Below are 19093 nucleotides of genomic sequence, written 5' to 3' on the forward strand. Positions count from 1 at the left end.
ATCTCCAACACAGGGAATTCCTCTGTTGGAGGTTGTTACCTTAAAGACAACCCGCTCCCATTTTCCATTTGTCTGGTTGGAAACGTGTTAAAAATACAGTGAAACATAAAACTGCGGCTCACCGCAGCTCTCGATATCCTGGCATCTGGCGTCGTTTTTGTATAACACCCTGAATTACTTGTTATTAACACCAATACAGCAGCAAAGGTCATCCTAAAATTTCAAGAGCGGTTCACAATCTGTCTCGAAGCTGACATCAAACTAGTTATCTGGAAACTCAAAGATAGTTGCTAAGAGTGTGAGGTCACCGTCCAGGTGTGTATGTATCTTTAACGTCGTTAACATATAAGCATTTGGTGGTGATTTATTAAGACAAACTCGACTGGTTCTATACACAATAGAAAGCGCCGTCCTACAGTTTGTTACTGAACCTAGTTTATCTCAGCTCCAACTCTTTTCACGTCACTTTCGTTTAGCAAATGTCGGTTATATGGATCTGAGTTAGAATTCTAGTCAGATGTACCAGAAATTTTCATTATCGATTCACTGACGCTAATTTCAGAATGACGTGTTGGGCAATGTCCGGCTTCAACTTTCTTTTAGTATTAGCTTTTCGTCAGACTGGTGAAACAAAGCGTGAAACTTCCAACTGAAATTTCATATCCCGTGCTGAAGCCGCTGGTGAAACTATCCATCTGATGCTGCATGGAACCTCCAGATGAAAGGTATCTCGATATCATTAACCCTTTGCTCCGTAAGAGTGGCCAGCATCTAATTTCTCCTTACAATATCACTACCGAATCACGCTTTAAGGTCATGAGAATAAAGGAAATGATCAACAACTTAGGAAGGTCTTGATTGTTGAACAAAATCTCCTTATCTGCACCTCAGGAAATGTGTAAATAACAGTATGGAGAATATGCATGATGATGTTAGGGCGTCAGAGATTTAAGATAACTCTTCCATTTTCTTTTGATAAAAGCTTCACCGATTAAGGAGTTTATCCCGAATTGTTAATCGTTTCCGACATCTTCATACCTAAGAACCTCCGCTAATTTTTAAGGGTCGGTTATTTACACAAAGTCTAACCCAAACCACGGTTTTTACGCAATCAGTGGGCCTTAGGCTCTCTTTATAAGAGGGCTGATTTAATCACATAATTGTTCTTGGCACTGTTGGCTTTCGGCCCTCTTGGCACTTTTTACATAAATAAATGTTCAGGTAAAAGATTCCGCTAAATTGAGGATTGGTTAGGACGTAGTTTTGTTGAATAATAATCTCATCAAAGCGACAACGGAGATGAAAGAAACTTACTCAAAAATGTCTACACTTCAAATCGTTCACGCATGTAGAATTCCTTACTTGCGTATCACCGTTTTCTGAGTATTTAATATGAATTTTTAAATTTCGGTATATTTCCGAAAAATGGGTGACGTAGACAATAGTGAAAAAAAGATGATCAGACTACATCTTCGAAAATCATTTCATCTCCCAGTGGCACAGATGAATAACATTTTCAGTAAATGAATTCGAGCAATAACTACGTGGAATATTACAGCCTCGATAGTGGGTTCCACCCACGACTGGTCTTCCTTTCAAGGTTTGGAACTTGCATATTTGTTTTCGCGATGGAAGATTCATGGAAATTTCACCTTTCTTCTTATGTAAGTTATGCGTACATATCACGTGAATAGGACGAAATTAGAAAAAAGAGTTCTCTAGAGTATCATCACATGACGCTCAATAGGAAAACAAAACATACAATCTAAAGAGGTCTGTTATGAGTAAAAGTATACTCATAGCGTTGAGATCGAAGGAATATCCACGTAAAAAACAACAAGAGGGTGGGTGAGGCTCAGAAAGTGTTATGCAAAACAAATGACGTAATTGTGCCTAACAGTTATCAGGAGAGCAAAAGAAAAGATCCTCACTTGAGAATTTTCACGTGAAAACTACTCTCTTGCGAGGCTGGTCTTTCTATGATGTCACGTCACGGTCACGCCCAGCGCAAGTGCTTCATTATTTGTCATCAACTAACTTAATTTGGGAACGTGAATCACACATAAATTCTATTGTTTATTTTCGACCTCATCGCTCCTTTTTTCTTTGTAGTTTGATCTAAATTACGCTTCGTGATTTGTTTAGTGTTTCTTTTGTGTGGCGACAGAAATTCGACAAAAGTGGATCGTTCGTTCAGCAACACGCCATCTGGCATGAATGAACAAACCTGGTCCATTAAAATTCATGAGGCTCAGTTTAACCAATATGCCACCAGCCCTCACGTGCCCCCCTACTTCGCGAATGGAGGGAAATGGATCTCCAAGTAGGGTGCACATGAAAGAGAAAGAAAAAAGTTCATCACAAAAATAATCAAGTAAAATTTTGTCGGGTTTAGCTTACGAAAATGTTTTAGCATATGCTAAAACACAGACGTTGGATTCTGAACGATAGACGATAGACGTAAAACAATAGATGAAAAGCCATTTTAAGGTCACAATTGTCACACAATCTTCATTATTGGACATTGCATCATAAAACAGACTCTGGTTTTTCATTTGGAAATGAAGATTGTGCAACAAATTTGACACGGGCATATTGTTCATCGTCTATCTTCCAGAATACATCACCTGTGTTTTGGCAAATGCCAATGTGTCGAGCTTGTATGTTTGTTTTATAATCAAATCTAATTTAATCCGTGCCATCCGTTAATCCATTCTAATAAATCACCGACAGGGGTCAAGTCAGTTGTCCAACGAAACGGATCCGTCAAAATGCGTGACAGTTTAAATACCTAAAACACCTTTGTCCTGGGATATCACTTCATTAATAGTCCGTCACACTGAAAAACAATAATCAGAAATTATATCTTGACCTTAGGTCTCGCAGACCTGGTCATGCAGCTACAATCTTTTTAACGAGGTTAATCATGACGTTTGTGGAAACGGCAAACAGTTATATTGAACTTGTCGCTGTCTGCTGTCAGCCATTTCTGCACTGTGAAGAGAAATATTTGCAATAGCTTTGAACGAGAGATTTTTGTTATTTTTTTACAGGGTTGTTTAATGGATTAGAGGAAAGGTGAGTGAAATTCATTTTTGCTATTAGCGTCATGTTTAAACTCACTATTTAGTCCGGTTACCGTGCCTGCCGACATTTGCAAATACAGTTAGTTGTGCTTTATTCTAGCCGAGAAAAATTATAATTGTCACCATGAGACTTGCCTCTTATACCGTAAATTATCTTAACAAAATCTTCAACACTGCACTACAACAGACCACTCTTAAAAACGGCAAGCCATGTACAATTCTATTATATGAATGTAAATAAACCTTCTAAACCAAAACAACTATCAAAAGAAACGTTAAGAAGGTTTATTGACATGCAAATTAGAGAATGACGGTTGCGCCCGCTGTCTATGTGAGCGTCCTTATACTCATTGGTAAGAGAAGGATTTTCTGTATTTCAAAACTCCAAAATGATACGTACATCATATCACAACACAGGTAATATGATTGCCTCCAGAAGAAACCTAGCTTTGCCTAATTCATCTTTTTTTAGCGTATAATCCAACTATGCGAATATTCATGCGGTCACTTTGATTTAACTGCCTCGAAATATAACTCAGTGAATTTCGCTATCTAGTCAAAGTGCTTGGATATGACATTGGAGCGGTCGAACCAGCACCTCTAAAGTAAAACATTATTCTTATGGGTAAATGTTTTCCTGTAAATAAGCGTTACCCATGAAAAACCTACCACTGACACTATTTTTTCTCTTAACAATTTATCTTTGAACGGTAAATTAGTAATAATGTCAAGCTGGCATGCTTATGAAGGGACCTTCACATATTCCGCTCTAAAGTGGAAAGTACTTTCGGTTTACATAAATTAGATGCATACTAGTATTACGTTCTCATCCATTGCAAGAGCCGTTATGACTCCAGCAGTCATTCAGACAGATGCCATTTCACCGATTAAACAGCTCAAAATAAAAAAAAAGAGCAAGCATACAATCCCTCTTAGGTTAATCTATGTCTAAGGTAACCGACAACCACTAAAAAGATGAACACCAGAGAAATCTTCATCAAAGGAAAGACACTTGGAACTATAAAGTAGTCAATCAACTTAGAGTACGAGACTAAAAAAAATTAGAGGAAATCCTTCTAACCACCATTTACCGCCGCTTATCGCGATGACCAAGAAACAAAATCTCGACCTCTACACTTTGCTCGTGACGTCGTATGAAACATTTTCATCACATACATGGCAAACAAACTTAAAACTTTTATGTTTTGTTATATATGATTAAATAAATGAGGGTGCAGTATGCTACAGGTTGGCTTTATAATTCTCATTATCTTGGTTACGCATATGTCTTTGGCTTTCGAATGGACGAATATCAAAGAATAACAACAAAGGTGTCAAAAAGTTTAAATATTCCACGAGGTCTAAGACAATAAGCTTCAACTAATGAAGTTTTTATCATTTTTGTTTCATATTCAGAAAAGGCATGGCGGAATACAGTATTTCATTAAGAAAATGACACCATTTCTGTCCGAAAGCGAAATTTCATTTCAGCCCGTTGAGATATTGCGCAAGAGGAATTTCCCTTTACTCTTTTGTGGTTTGACAGGCGGAAAATTTTGCAATAGTTTCCCTGATTATGTTGCACCGAAGCAGGTGTTTTTGGCCATTAAATTTATTAAGAGCCTCGCTTGGCATGTTTCATTTGTCACTGAGCGGAAAACTCGGGGAAAATTTGAAATTCTCAACTTTCTGAATTTCTTGTTCCCGTAAAGCGTGCGTTTTAAAGGCACTTTTAAAGGACTTATAGTCGCCCTTCGATAAACGAAAACCCATAATATTGGCAGAACTTCGCGTATATTGCAACAACTCACGTCGACAAATTATGGACAAGATTTAAGAGATATGTTTTGTCAAGTAGATGAAGAGTGGCGTGGCGCCAACGGTATTAGGCCTTTAGCAAAACCGATATTGTTAATCACAGGGCGGTCACGCACTATTTCAGAAACTAGATCAACTGGTTTAATTAAAACTAGAATCTTGTTTGACTTGATTACGTAGGCGTGAAAGGAATGTTGCGAATGGTATTGTTTCACACGCGCGCGTGGTCTTTGAAAAGGACTTTGGGTTTATACTCTGCTCTCACGTGAAAGTAGGTCCAAGAAGGTTTACTTTGCAGGTTGCATTGCCAGGACACATGTACTTGGGAAGTTCGAATGAATTCTACGTGTTTTCTGAAGCGCAAAAAGACTTGAAATTTCTGTCAACGTGAGAAGGTAAATATCATAAAAGCAATGGCTTAGTGATTTTGCAATTCAAATGATGGCTTTATTAATCACAGCCATGACTGGTCAGTCATCGTTGACTCTAGTAAAATTTTAGTGCTGTTGAGCACTCAACATTCTCGAGAGAAAAACTTGCCCGTAACTGTGATCATGAGGCCAAACGTTTGAGGCAGTAGTTGGGGACGATTTTGCCATGTAGTTTGTCTTCTTTGTTTCGATTCTATTCACGTTAGAACAAGAGAAAACGCAAAACAATCAAAAGAAGTAGACCCCGATAATGCGAAGCGAAATACAGAATCAAATTGTCAGTCGTAGTTGTTATCGATGAAATATCTAGCTAGCGGCGACTTGTTTCGTAAATCTTTCATTTGTTTCATTGCCTTGACAGATGCTAGCCGGTGGCAACCGTAATGAATTTTAAAAATCTCGAAGACTTGCTTTTGTTTTCTCGCTAAATATTATTCACCCCTCGGCAAGTACATATTAGGAATATTTAGCATTTCATTCTCTACTTTGGAATATGGTAACCATCTTCCCAGGCACAACCGTAACTAACAACAAAATAAGAGACACGCTTGAGTTGTGACACTTTAATGAAAGTGGCCTCAGTTAACCCGAGTTTACTGTATTATCGAACGAAATATGCGCGATTATAACCCAACGCCGGGCTTTAAGATGGTCCATAACGCTTTCTCTCTGGTGATATTGCCTTTCGTTGATATGGTATTACAAAACAAACCCAATTGCTAATACTTTTGACAGTCCTGTGCTCAATATGGCGCTGACATTTACGGCCTGATCCATTGGTGTAGCGGAAATTGTTTCCTCGTAAACGAGTCACTGTTGACATCTGTCAGCCCGGGTGTGCCAGAGTGTTCTATGACGTCGTTTTTTTCTTGTTGTCCGTAATTGTTCGCGTCAGGGTGTCCAATTGAATTGATATTTTTTTGGAGGTAAGAATTAAAGCCATGAATCTGTAATTATGATGAGAAAAACAAATTCATTTGTTTCGCCTCGTGAATTTTTCGATCCCTTGAGGACTGAGTGATTGCGACACGATATCGATCGCATGTCCACCGGTAATAAAATGGAATTTTCGAGAAGAAATTTGACTGGAGACAAAATATTTTAAGTCTCTAGCCTAGCAGCAACAACCAAGAACATGTTTGGTTCACACAAAAAATTAAAAATATCAGAGAAATACTTCACAAGATGCGTTGGTTTAGGCCTTTGTTTTGGAAAGGAAATTTCATGAACTAGCAGCATAGGAAATTACGCCATAGATAAATACGTATAAAAATGAAGCACTCGACCCCCTTTGATTTCACGCTACATTAACTCCACCGTCGGTAGCGTGTGTAATTTGATTCAACTCTAAACTGCCTGTGGCTTAGTAATATTACTGAAGTGGTGCTGTACTGTAGTCTGGTACCAGGTACAGAGATGTTTAGTGTCAAAGGGTGCATAACCGTAGTATGACTAGCGCAAACATGCTTAGGCCCGCGTTTTGGACTTCGTTATGGGATTAACAACACGACTGAAATATTAGTCTTCGAACCGAATGATGATGTATTGACACAAATTATTTTTGAAATAAATCGAATATGACCTGTGCATGTTGTTAGAAAAATGACGAACTTGTTCTCACAAGTGCACCGAAAACATAGCAATTTCAAAAAGCTTGAAAATATATTTCTGGTATCAACGGGGCATGAACTCGTGCCATCCGGATACCGGTGTTAGCGCTTCTATCAACTAAGCTATGAGGCCAGAAACCTGCGTGAAATCCATCGATTGATTCTTCTTTCACGAAGAGAAACAATGACGATAACCATAAAATGGAAAATCCTTGCGGTTTTTCGGCAGCTTTTCGAGGGTCTATTTCTTTACTCTTTTTCCCGAACACATCAAAGAAATATCAAGCTTGAATGTGTCGTTTTCTGTTCGGCATGCTAACCGGAATGAATACAATTATTTCAAGTTTGTTAATTCAATTTTTGAAATATGCGAACACACCATAGTAACCTGAGATTAAATGATAGGGGGAGAGGTTTATCCGGTGGTTTGGCCTGGACGCACAATTGTAAGGTGCTTTCAGTTTGATTTGCCATATTTCATTGAATTTCCGGTTGTACTAACACAGTTGAAGACACCTTTGATCCCCTGCATAGGGCTTAATTTGGTCTACTTTGCCGAATCCCGGAAACCATATGGAATCACAACTATTTTCAATGAATTCCGTCAATATTTTAATATTTATCGTTTTACATTTACAGAGGTAGTTAGTCCATAGCATTGATACATTTGGATAAAGACAACCTTCCGTCGACACGAGAGTTTCCGTTCAAGGCGTGCTTATCATTAGATAGAGATCATTATTACGAAGATCCAAGGGAATACGTACTTTAAATCTGTTTAAAATGCATAATTCGAGTCAAGTGCTTTCACAATATTTTGAAACACACGAAGGAGATGCAGTAATTGATAATAAAAATGTTTTGGCCATTTGTTTCTTTCAAAGACCATTTAAAAACCAACGGTGCGCTGAGTTGAATCGCGACTGAATCATGCCATCCCTACGAAAACAACAAATGAGATATTTTCCCCTTTCGCCGACCAAAAGGGTAAAACGAAATATTAATTCGTAGAGTATCGCTTCTCTCTGTCTCTATGGAAACCTCTCGTTTGTTTGTGGAATTTAAAACTGGTTTTGCAAGTTCCAAGAACTTGTTTCGACAGTAAGTCACACTGTACTTCATTCCATTATTTATTTTTTTTTTTTTTATAGAATAAAAGAAAATGTGAACACGAATTCCCAAGTGGGCTTACAGATCGTTTGAAACGTGAAAGAAATAACGACAAAGGCATTTACCAATGTTTAATAGGTAGATTTCTCAAAGTTTTAAGCCCTAGCGATTGTCCACCTAGACATTGTAAGAAGTATCACCTGAATTTGCATTCCCTCTCACAAAAAACAATAGAAATACATTATGCTAATTCTGCAATGGCCAAGAAATGGAAAGAAAGGCGCGCTGCGGGTAGTCCTCGATAATCAGTCGAAATTTACACAAATTTCGAAAAATATGTAAAAATCTTCTTCATTCTAAATAATCACTTAAATGAGCTTTTTCCAAATCCTGTGACTCACTAGCAGTGTCTTTCCGTATTTTCTTTCGTCTTGCTTTCGTCTTGCCTTCGTCTTGCCATTTCAACAATATCTTGTAATCTAAAGATACATTCCAGTCCATACTCTTGTGTAGGAGATCCGAAGAATTAGCTTTAAGTATTTATGTCGTAATCTTCAATTAGTATTCATCTCTTATAATTTTTTCCTTCTTGGTTTTTCATTACTTTTTTGGTGATTTTTTTTTCTCTGTGATTGGAGGCAGAATGGAGTCGACATTTGCTACACACGGATCTCTATCTGGTTTCTTTTTTAAGATTCATTCTTCCATAGAAGTCACATGAACGTTTTAAAAGGAACCTTGAGCCTGCATCGACAACGCTCCGGGAAATTCAAGTGCCCAGTTCATGTTCTTAAAGATACATACATTCCTTTCTGATTTTGCAGCATTTATGACTAGTGCTTATCTTAAATCGTGTAAACCTCTTAGTGGTGTTACAGAACTTGACCAAATCATGATAAAAGTATAAAACGATAAATCTTTATGTAAATCGCAAATTTGAGCCCCAGCCGCGGAGAAAAATTGACTAAAAAATTCCAAACCAGTCCGTTTTTTATCAGTAGTCACGATGGCTTTTATGATTTGCAGCAAATTTTGTTATGATGTGAAGAGTCAGGCACATCTCGCATGATTCCACCACTGTCACGCGACTCTGCTATTGTTAACTCGTCCGTGATTATATGACTCGCCGAACTTGAAATATTTCTTTAATCTTAAGCATGCGATTCTGGCGGCCTAATTAAAGAGCTGCGTCGCTGTATATAATGTGTTATTTTTGCGATGCACAGTGGCACTTCAGCTTAAATTTTAAATAATAAGCTTTATGAGGCACGGCGTAATAACACACAGACTTGGGAACAAGTTGTTGGAGGTGGAGAGGGTAAAGACAGAACGAAAATGACGAACTTGAAAAGTGTAAAGGTAAATTTTTTTATTACACACGAACCGTGACGTGTTTTTTTAACTGTCGTTTGTTTCTTTCAATTTCGTTATAATTTTTCTCGAAGTAAAATACTAGCCAAAAGCGCGTGGTTTTATTTATGACCTCATAAAAATACATAAAGGAAAAACCGAAAAATCACGAGCGAGTCATGGTTTAAAATATTGACTGCTGCTAAACACGACACTAATGGGTCATGACCACATCCTGTGACAAGAATGTATAGTGTTACCGCAAAGGAAGACGACGGAAACAGAGCGAAACATCTGCTTCCATCAGTTGACAGTGACAAGAAAATATATTGGATACGTCACTGCTCCGCCGCCTACTTCCATGTCTATGTCGTGGTTCAATTACAGCCTTCGTTTGAATATGTTGCTTGTTTACCATATGAAAGAATGACGTTTTCAGTACAATGCGAAAGGAAACAAGTGTACTTCCCTTCGTCTGCCTTGTTGGTTTGCTTTAGTGAAAATGTTGTAAAATATATTTTCTATTGTCTTTTTAAGGTAATTTATGGATTACGTTAAAGATTATCGCCGTAAAAGTCATGCCTGAGCGCTTACTATCATGGTATATTGACTAACCCCCTACCCTCCCCTAGACGTGAAAATGAGAGACACGATCTAATGAGCGAGATTTGAGCGTACAATCACGAGTTGAGAGCCGGTATCAAAATCACTGTCAATTACCGTGCAAGTAGGATATTATGAATTGCATTTCAATCCCTAGTCCTTTCCATATCTCCTTTGATGTCAAAGAAAATAGATTTCTTTTTCATTCCATTTGTAAATTGTGTCACATGTAGTCATTCTACTTAATCTGATACATAGAAGACTAAAGCCGTCGACAAAAACATCGACATTTCTTTCATTGCATTCCTTGTATCTTTTTAAGAGCATTCGGTAGAGCGCTCGGCCGGTTGCTGCCGAGAAGACTGGAGTTTGAGCCTCTTAGAAGATTTAATTACTTTTCAGACTTTTCTTTCTGCCATACATATTACTTTTTTTGCACTTTGTATAAGAACAGACATTCGTCACTCGTCATGTCATTCGTGATTTACTTCAAATTTTTTCTTTGTAGTCATGCCACGCAACGTCTAAAACACATGCCCTCGAGAGAGACTTTTACAGTCACTGGCTGCAACACATCAGAAACTTTTTTGTTAACATATAAATTATTCTAAAGACCGCCTCTGAGAGACCGCCTCTGAAAGACCGCCTCTGAGAAAATAAAAAAGTAACAAAAACTATAAACCTCTTTTCAAAGAATAGCTTTTAGCTAACACAAAAAGAATCCTTCAAAGACAACTGACGTTAGGGAAAATAATACAATACTTGTTTGTCGCGAAACCGGTTTGTCTTGCGGCAGGTGTGGAGGCACAATTACCTCATTAAAAATTGAATGGAATTGTCTGATGGAGTTCCTTATTTGGGATGCTGTGGCACCAATTTCAGAAGCAAAATGTCTCCACTATGTCTATCAAAATGTCTTCATTCGTAGCAAGTTCTTCCCTAACACTACTCAAAGGAAAATTTGAAGATGCATAGCAAGAGAAGTGATCTGATGATTTTAATTTAAGGTTAAAAATTTATGTTTAATTTGCTCATAGAAGCAGGAAACGAGGATGGAAAGTTACGCAAGACCAAACAAACGGAGGTAAAAGCCGAAGTATATTTTAAAATGATGTTACTTAACTCTAATTTTTCTTATATCTCCAATGATTCGACTGCTTTGATATTTCTTGCCTTTTTTGACGCTGTAGTTGACACCACAGTGTCATTACTATTTACATTAGGTTCTTAAAATATTCCTTACTTTTTACAACTCGATATGCTAATTTATGTGAAATTTATTTGTTGTTGTCAACTTCATAAAATCTGCATTAGTTCTCAGGTAGGTTTCTCAGAGTCTATGCAATTCGTTTCAATTAGAATTTTGCAACAAGCCTTCGACCCCTTGACCTGCTGGCCTATACCCCTTGGTCTCATACGTCATAGGTTAGGGATTCTCCTACCTAACTGGTCAATCGCGGTCAAATAACCATGATTACAGCAGCTATTAGCGACCGATGACAATACTAGCAAATGACAAACTGACTGCTGTTGGCTCAAGCTTCATGGACACGATAGTCTTAGAATAATGCAACCTTTTAATTTTTTTTCTTTATAGAAAGCTCGATGAAGTCCACGACTTACCCGGTAGGTAACCTTACGAAGTTTGTCTAATCTTTCAACCCTAATGCACCTGATGTCTCTTTACAATATCTCTCGCCACCCCACCCTGAATCATAATTATATTTAAGTCACCAGAACAAAGGAAATGATGGCGAGCTTAAGGAGCTCTTGATTGTTTGGAAAACAATTTGTTAAACCTTTTACAGACTAACATCAGTATGCATACTCTCCTTACTGGTGCCTAAACAATTCACAAGGTGCTGACAAGGAGAATTTGTTTAAAAAACAAGAGCTTCTTCTGTAGGTGATCATTTCCTTTCTTCTCTTGAACTTGATATATCATTCTGGTGTGATGTTGTTAGGAGAAGTTAGATGCTAGTCACTCTAAGGGGGTCGGAGGGTTTGGATGGGGAGCGGGAAGGGTACATCGTTCCAATTTTACTGGTTATTATTAATTTTTTTTGTTGTCTTTGACACTCACGGCGTTTTTCGAGAAATGATTATAAGACAGCCGCAGAACGAGAAAAAAAAACACTCTTGAATGGATCAAGCTGTAATTTTTCACAACGTCTTTACTCGCTGTGTTTTTGTCTTAGGACCAACAGAAAGCCAATATCCTCACGAGCCCAGCTCTCAGGTAACCTATGGAGAACGTAAAAGAAATATACCTCAAGACCTGATCGACAAATTGAACATCAGTTATGACGTCACGGAGAGATTACGGCGGCTAGCGAAATTTTGTGGGAAAGCGGCTACCGCTGAGAAAATAGGAGGTGTTCTTACTGAAGGGGAAACGAATGATGGGTCAAACTACAACAGAGAGGAAATGACTAACGGGAATCACAACGAAGAAGACAAAGAAAGTGCAACTAAAGAAATCGGATGTAATAAATCTGTAGATGGAGACTGTGAACGAGGTAAGGGTTGAAGAGAGAGTTTACCCTTTTTTTTTTTAACCGAGAAAAAAATTGTTACTGATAGGGATTCACTCGCATTACCTTCCGAAAAGAGCTACAGAGCTTGATTAACCCTGAGCCACGCGAGAAACTTCTGAAATTGATTTTCACGCCTTATACGAGACTCGCACGTGATACCTTTCCTGCATGGTGCTTGCATCAGCAGAGTTAAAGTAGCCTGAGAGTAAAATTGAAGTACAGAAGAAGCTCTTGTTTTTTAAACAAATTCTCATCGTCAGCACCTTGTGAATTGTTTAGGCACCAGTAAGGAGAATATGCATACTGATGTTAGTCTGTAAAAGGTTTAACAATGTGCAATGATACCGGTAGATATAAATCTTAGGCCTTTGTATTCCACAGACCATCTTTATATCAGATTCCCTGAGGATGGACTTAGTTTCGATAAACATTATACTCTGTAAACATTAGAAAGAAACAGATACTTGAGAACTGCACTTGAAATAAGTTTGACTGTAAATATGTTAAAATCATATATGTGAACTGCGGATAAAAACGTGAATATGAAAGTGATCTTTGCAGTAAAGAAGAGGTAGGTCATGGCTTCAAATCCCGTACAGGCCTGAATTTTTTTTTTCAGGTCTTATTTTCACTGCTGCTTAAGTAGTGTTCATTACTGCGAAGATCGCTTTCATATTCATGTAATTAGTGTGTCATGTACCAGGGTGGGGGTTTCCAGGTGCTGCTACTTACTCTTAACTTAAGGATCGTGGTTAAAACGCCATACGAGCACTGAGCAAGACGTGCAAGTGACAAGTACGAATACATACAAGTACATGTGGCTACATAAGAGTGACGCACGAATACATATGGGTTAAAATTTACCATTTTTTCTCTTCATGATGCAACCGAACCGTCAGTGCAGGTTGCAATGACCTGTTTTTATAAACACTCACATGTACTTACTCGTACGTACCCGTATGTACTCGTGTGTCTCTCGTATGTAACTCGTATGTAACTCGTATGTAACTCGTATGTCACTCGTATGTCACTCGTATGTCACTCGTATGTCACTCTTATGTAACTCGTAGCGTCTGCGCGGAGTTTTCGTCACGATCTTAAAAGTTTTTTCCTTTCGAAGGTTTACTACCACTTCAAAATATTATGAAAGGCACAGAAACTGCAGCCTTAGACAATGAAGATAAATTTAAGGATGCCGCCAATAATGTGGAACAGGCCGCTCCTGATGTTCTTATATTCAAACAGGTACAGTATATGACATGCTTGTGTTCATGAAAATACTTCTCGGTGAGGAATCGATGATTAAATTTTCTAAGAGGGTAAATGTGTGCTCTTAAAGGGCTAGGTTACGACAAGTGTATGCGCATTTGGAACGGAAAAAATATTGGTACCTTTTGCCGTCTGGTTTCGTACAATCCGTTAAACCCTGAGATTGGGCCACTGCGATAAGGTCTGAGATAGGATTCACGTCAAGGGTATATATTGGGTTTACTTTCTCCTGTAGATAGAGAATACTTCTTTGTTGATTATAATCTTTCTTCAGGTGTTGAAAGAAATTATCGAACAGCGCACAAAGGTTGTTGAAGAAAAAGTGGCGGAAAATTCACTGAAACTTCAAAATCGGATACGAGAGCTCGAGAGAGAAAACAGAGAACTACAGTGGACTGCAAGGAGAATATTTGCTGCCTTTCGACAATTATTGATAGAGAATGAAAAAGTAAGTCTATTTCACCTGATTTACGTTCAAATGATATTTGCTTCGAATACCTACAATTTTCTTTTGAAGTTGCTCTAAACCCTCGCGAGTGTCTTCTGTAACAAAACTTGGTATGCGCGCTGTTTTTTAGGAAATCACCATAAATTATATATAAATGAAAAGGTTATTAAGTGCAGTAGTCGTTAGAGCTAAAAGCTATTTTGTTTTTTTCCTCTTTTAAGGCAAACGAAACCGGGAAATAGAAAATGACTAAACGCCATACCATCGAGTTAATCGGATACCAAACTTGATTGCTGATGAAAAAAAGCGCCGACTCCCTTTTGTTCCTCAAAATTCATTATATATTCAGACCGAATTCAACGGAATTCGCCCGATTCAACAAATTCCATTCACTACGATTACGGGGGGGGGGGGGGGGGGAGTGGGCGTTTTGTCGATTTTTTAGTTTTCTAAACATCTCACTTCTCCTCGGAAAATTATGTCAACACCAGGCTCGCACCGTCAGCCGTCAGCCAATAATATAGTAGAACCCCTGATGTTCACAAAAGGCAAAATGGCGCTTCACAGTTTTTGATAAGCATGAGACCGAATGCTGAGGAAAGCTCTTTTTAGGGGGGGCCAGCCTGAGGAGATTGTTCCTAGTTTCCTCTCCTTCCGTTTAGCTCTAGGTGATCTAAAGAAGAGGACTCTCTGATGAATCAGTTTTTCTTTTTTTTTTTTTTTTTTGTAAATTACCTAACTATAAATTGAACGCCTAGCTTTCCCTAAATCAAGTTTGTTTTATTTCAGAGAAAAGAGCCAAAAACATCACGCGGAGTCCAAGTCAGCACCATCTGTGAATCGGTAAAGAAACCTTTTGATTAGACAGTACTGATCGAACGATATACCTTATTTGTTAAAAATCCTTTCAGCAAAGCACTTTTACTTCACACCACTAAAGTGCCAATTTTAAATGAATGAACTGATCATTGAACTTGATTTACGAGCACATAAAGCTAAAATTAAGAGATTTTCTTTGATGCTGTAGTGTTGCTATAGTAACCTTGCATAACGTGAAGATGGTGAAATAATGTTGAGATGTAACTGGACACTCTTTTGACACTATTTTGAGGGAAACCTATTAAAACATGTGGAAGTATCGGTCCATCAAAGAATTGGTGTTTCAAATTAACAAAAACTATTTTTAACAACCTTATGAAGTCATTGTTTTATTTCCTAAATTGCAGGCCTCTGAGAAAGAAGTTTCCGAAAGAACACTTCACATAACCACTGCCGCAAAGGTAAATGGTGTAAGCACAATTCTCGCGTCGACGACAGCAGCTCCCCTGACATCTATTGCATCAAAAGTTGTCACATTAGCAGAAGATCCACAACCCTCTCTTCAAGTAGCGCCAAGGGTGTTATTTGATTCGCAGCAACCCTTGACAGAGAAGCCGGCACCTACCGCTGTTGTGTACACTGTGAAACCCAGACTTGCCCAACTTGCAGAAAAGCAGAATGGTACTAGCACTCACAACCGTCTCCATCTGCCCCGTCCTTCAGCAAACGAATCCACAGCGGCTTTCTTACAAGTAGAACCAGGACAATCTTCGGAATCAATAGCCTCCAGAGCATTCAGCCAACCTCCTCCGGCTCTGCAGAATCAGGCAAAATCTCTTTTGGAACTTATTCGAGAAAATCAGCTTAAGCTATCCCAGCAAACGGAACGTCTGGAACGACAGCAGCAAATTCAACAGCAACGCACATCACATCCGTTGGTTCAATCAACGCAACAACATCCATCTGAAACTACAGCTTCCCTTTTACAACAATTGCAACGTCAGCAACAACTTCAGCAACGCCAACAACACTATCAGAAACTGGTGGAACGCCAACCGCATAAAACACTTCTACCAACATCAAGTCAAATAACTGATCAGGTCACACCCACTTTGTCAGTCTTTTCCTCACAAAAGCAACGACATTCCACACCAGAACAACAAGTAAAATCTCAGTCCCAATTGGTCAGACCTTCAGATGAATCGCAGGAAAAGCGGCCGTCAGCTAATTCTTCTATTGCCTTGCTGCAGCAAAGAGATAATTCAGCAATTTATCATAGGCCATCCCCAAGTCACATGCATTTCGTGGTAAACTCACAGACCAAGACATCGTCAGTTCTCTCGCATCCGCCAATCATGTTCAACACAAAACAGATTGATGAGGTCTTGAAACGCAACGAAACAGCTTTGCCTCCAAATGGGAAGAGTCCAATGTACATGTCAACCCCTCAACGTGAACCTCCATCCCAGTCTACTTCTTCAAAACAAGCTCCAATTAATCTTCAAAGATCAAACTTAACGCACACGAAGCCTCCAGCACAGGGGGTGATTAAACATCACGTCCACCACGAACGGCATGTATTATCAGCACAGCCTGCTGCAGAAGTGACAGTGGAAAACGTGGTAGCACGAGGTCAAACGAATACAACACTTTCTCAGCGCCTAGTATCAACTGACATTTTCCATGCTCGACCAAAATCAGTCGGCATGCAAAAGCATGCGCATCATCCAAGCTCTCAATTGCAGAATATGCAATCACGACCACCACCTCAAGTTGCAACCCAAATGCAGAACACAACTGAAACCAGGCGTGAACATGAGGTTTCCTCATCCCTGTCTACAGCAATCGCTGAGCACAAACCAATTCAATCGGATGTTTCAAGCATGCCACAAACTATTTTGGTTCCAGCTCGCAAAAAACATACAAGTGAAGAGCTCCTTCCTTCTGGTTACAGATTCTCGCTTCCATCACCTGAGTATCTTCTTCAGCGTCGGAAGCTATATGAACAAACGCAAAACCGTGCTCAACCGCTGACTTCCCAAAGTAGACAAGTATCCATGACTCATTCCCTTGAAAATAACTCTTCGAATGAGAGAATTATGGTCTCTTCGACGCATTCTAGTGGACACGCAGAAGCTGTATATACGATGCAGTCCTCCAACTTTCACACCACAGCCATCCCAACTCGACCATTCCATCAAAATGGGCAGCGCGTTGATGTACCAAGCCAGTTGCCTCATACGGACGCTTATAACCCTTTTCTATGTCGACCATCAGATATTCTACTGTCGCAGAAGAAGCAACATGAAAACCTTTCACAGTCTCGTAACCAGTTATACAAACCACTTCAAGGGCAAGAACAAGGTCAGTTACCTACAGGAACAGACGAAGGTGGAAATCTTCTAAGTAGCGTACCATCTCTACATAGGCCTCCCATCCAATCTCCAGGAATATCCTCAAGTGATCCACGTATTGAGAAGAATCCCCGTGAGGCTGAAAAATCAAGTATGGCAAACAGTTTAACCCGGAGTTCTTTAAGCGATCATGGGGATGCACTAAAACCTCTTCCTAAGCCGTCAGCGTCGATTGCTGCGAGGGAGAAAAAAATTGTTCTCTCTTGGAATATGGAACATGATGACACATCTGTCAAAGTAGATAATTACGAACTGTTTGCATGCCAAGATGTCGACGAAAGCAAAGGCCAACCGATCAAGTGGAAAAAGATAGGTATCGTAAAAGCTCTTCCACTTCCAATGGCTTGTACACTCACTCAGTTCTCTTCTGGCAGCAAGTATTTCTTTTCTGTTCGAGCAGTGGATGAAAAAGAACGAGCTGGTCCATTTAGTGATCCGTGTACTGTCTCGCTAAGTTCTCACAAAGTTGCTTGATATGCAACTGAACGAAAACTTACCCAGGCTATTTAATAATTTATTCATTTTTTTTGAGGGGGGAGGGATGTGACGATTTCTCGACATTGTTTTGATTTCTCTATAACATTGTCGAGTACGATTTTTGTTTGTTTTTTGCTTGGATTATATAAAAAATTGTAAAATAATAACGCCGAGTAGAATTGTCAAATTAAGTAAATTGAGATGGGAAACATGAGAGGACTCCGATAGTATTTGGTTTGTCCTTCCTAATGTTCCTTTCCTTTGCAATGTGATCATTGTGCTCATAAAGGCTTTGTTCGCCTTGCTCCTCAGGCTACTTTCACTTCCAAATAGGTTTTTCCACTTTCTTGAAGCCCTATTCCTGATCGATAAAATTCTCCATGAACGTTTCTCGGTTTTCTAAATAAGCATGAATCAATGATATCACTGAGACCTCATTTGCTATTTTGTAATTTCGTCATAAAAGCGATAGCGAAAAGTCAGACAAAATCCACATAATACGTTATAGACACAGGTGCGTCTTACATTTAAAAGTAATGATGGTGGAGCTCGCAGCGCCCTAAAGGTGATTCATCAAAAAAAAAAAGTTATTAAACAGTTTTATTTAAACTTTTCTTAAATGTTTCCTTTCAATGTCTGTTTCGAAAATTACAATAAAAACGATAGGGATCTGTGCTTGTTTAAGAGATATGATGAGCCAAACTTCATCCATTTATGCCTGTGATGGCACTAACCACGCGAGTCATTTTCATGGTTCACGGTACATTATGAGGCAGCTAAAAGCAAGGGCTTTCAAAGTTACACTTGAAAAAAACTTGATAGGTAGGAATTCTCAAGCGTAGGGAACAATTTGACGTAAATCTGTGGAAAAATCACGCATTTTTAAACAACATCAACCCGTAACGTTCCTCGAGTCGTTGCCCTCCGCGTCATAGTAGGAGGGCAACGTTCCTCGAGTAATGGGCTTCGTGCACGCTTTTACCTAGATCTTTTTTTCCCTTGGATGAAGTTTTTTTATTTCTCCAATTTAAAGGAGATAATTTGTACACCAAAATTATATGATAAAATATAGGTGACCGTTCTCGTTCAAGAGCTAAAAATAATCACACCTCCTTACCGGG

The 19093-nt window shown here is 38.9% G+C and overlaps 1 protein-coding gene across 4 annotated transcripts; it reads left to right on the plus strand.

Moving 5' to 3' along the window:
• The first annotated feature begins 2898 nt into the window (after positions 1 to 2898).
• Positions 2899 to 18186, plus strand: LOC113675425 (uncharacterized). Of its 4 annotated transcripts, XM_089184226.1 has the most exons (9): positions 5165 to 5299; positions 8097 to 8193; positions 11046 to 11092; positions 11606 to 11634; positions 12207 to 12527; positions 13666 to 13790; positions 14089 to 14262; positions 15052 to 15105; positions 15489 to 18186. In XM_089184226.1, exons 3-9 carry the CDS (start codon positions 11061 to 11063, stop codon positions 17967 to 17969), a joined length of 3216 nt encoding a protein of 1071 aa, XP_089040352.1. In that variant the 5' UTR covers positions 5165 to 5299; positions 8097 to 8193; positions 11046 to 11060; the 3' UTR covers positions 17970 to 18186. The 4 variants fall into 4 exon arrangements, with proteins under 4 accessions (XP_089040353.1, XP_089040351.1, XP_089040352.1 ...); XM_089184227.1 differs by lacking the exons at positions 5165 to 5299; positions 8097 to 8193 and adding an exon at positions 2899 to 3078; XM_089184225.1 differs by lacking the exon at positions 8097 to 8193 and having other exon boundaries at positions 5087 to 5299.
• The last annotated feature ends 907 nt before the right edge of the window (positions 18187 to 19093 follow it).

Source organism: Pocillopora damicornis, chromosome 10, assembly GCF_964200805.1.
Source record: "Pocillopora damicornis chromosome 10, jaPocDami1.2, whole genome shotgun sequence".
NCBI classification, from domain to species: domain Eukaryota; kingdom Metazoa; phylum Cnidaria; class Anthozoa; order Scleractinia; family Pocilloporidae; genus Pocillopora; species Pocillopora damicornis.

Excerpts from the sequence above, each read along its gene's own strand:
- LOC113675425 (XM_027191993.2), top strand. The coding sequence starts at position 9,391 with ATGACGAACTTGAAAAGTGTAAAG. Across the intron at positions 9,415-11,045 it reads CGAACTTGAAAAGTGTAAAG|AAGCAGGAAACGAGGATGGA; the intron begins GTAAATTTTTTT and ends ATTTGCTCATAG. Across the intron at positions 11,635-12,206 it reads TGAAGTCCACGACTTACCCG|GACCAACAGAAAGCCAATAT; the intron begins GTAGGTAACCTT and ends TTTTTGTCTTAG.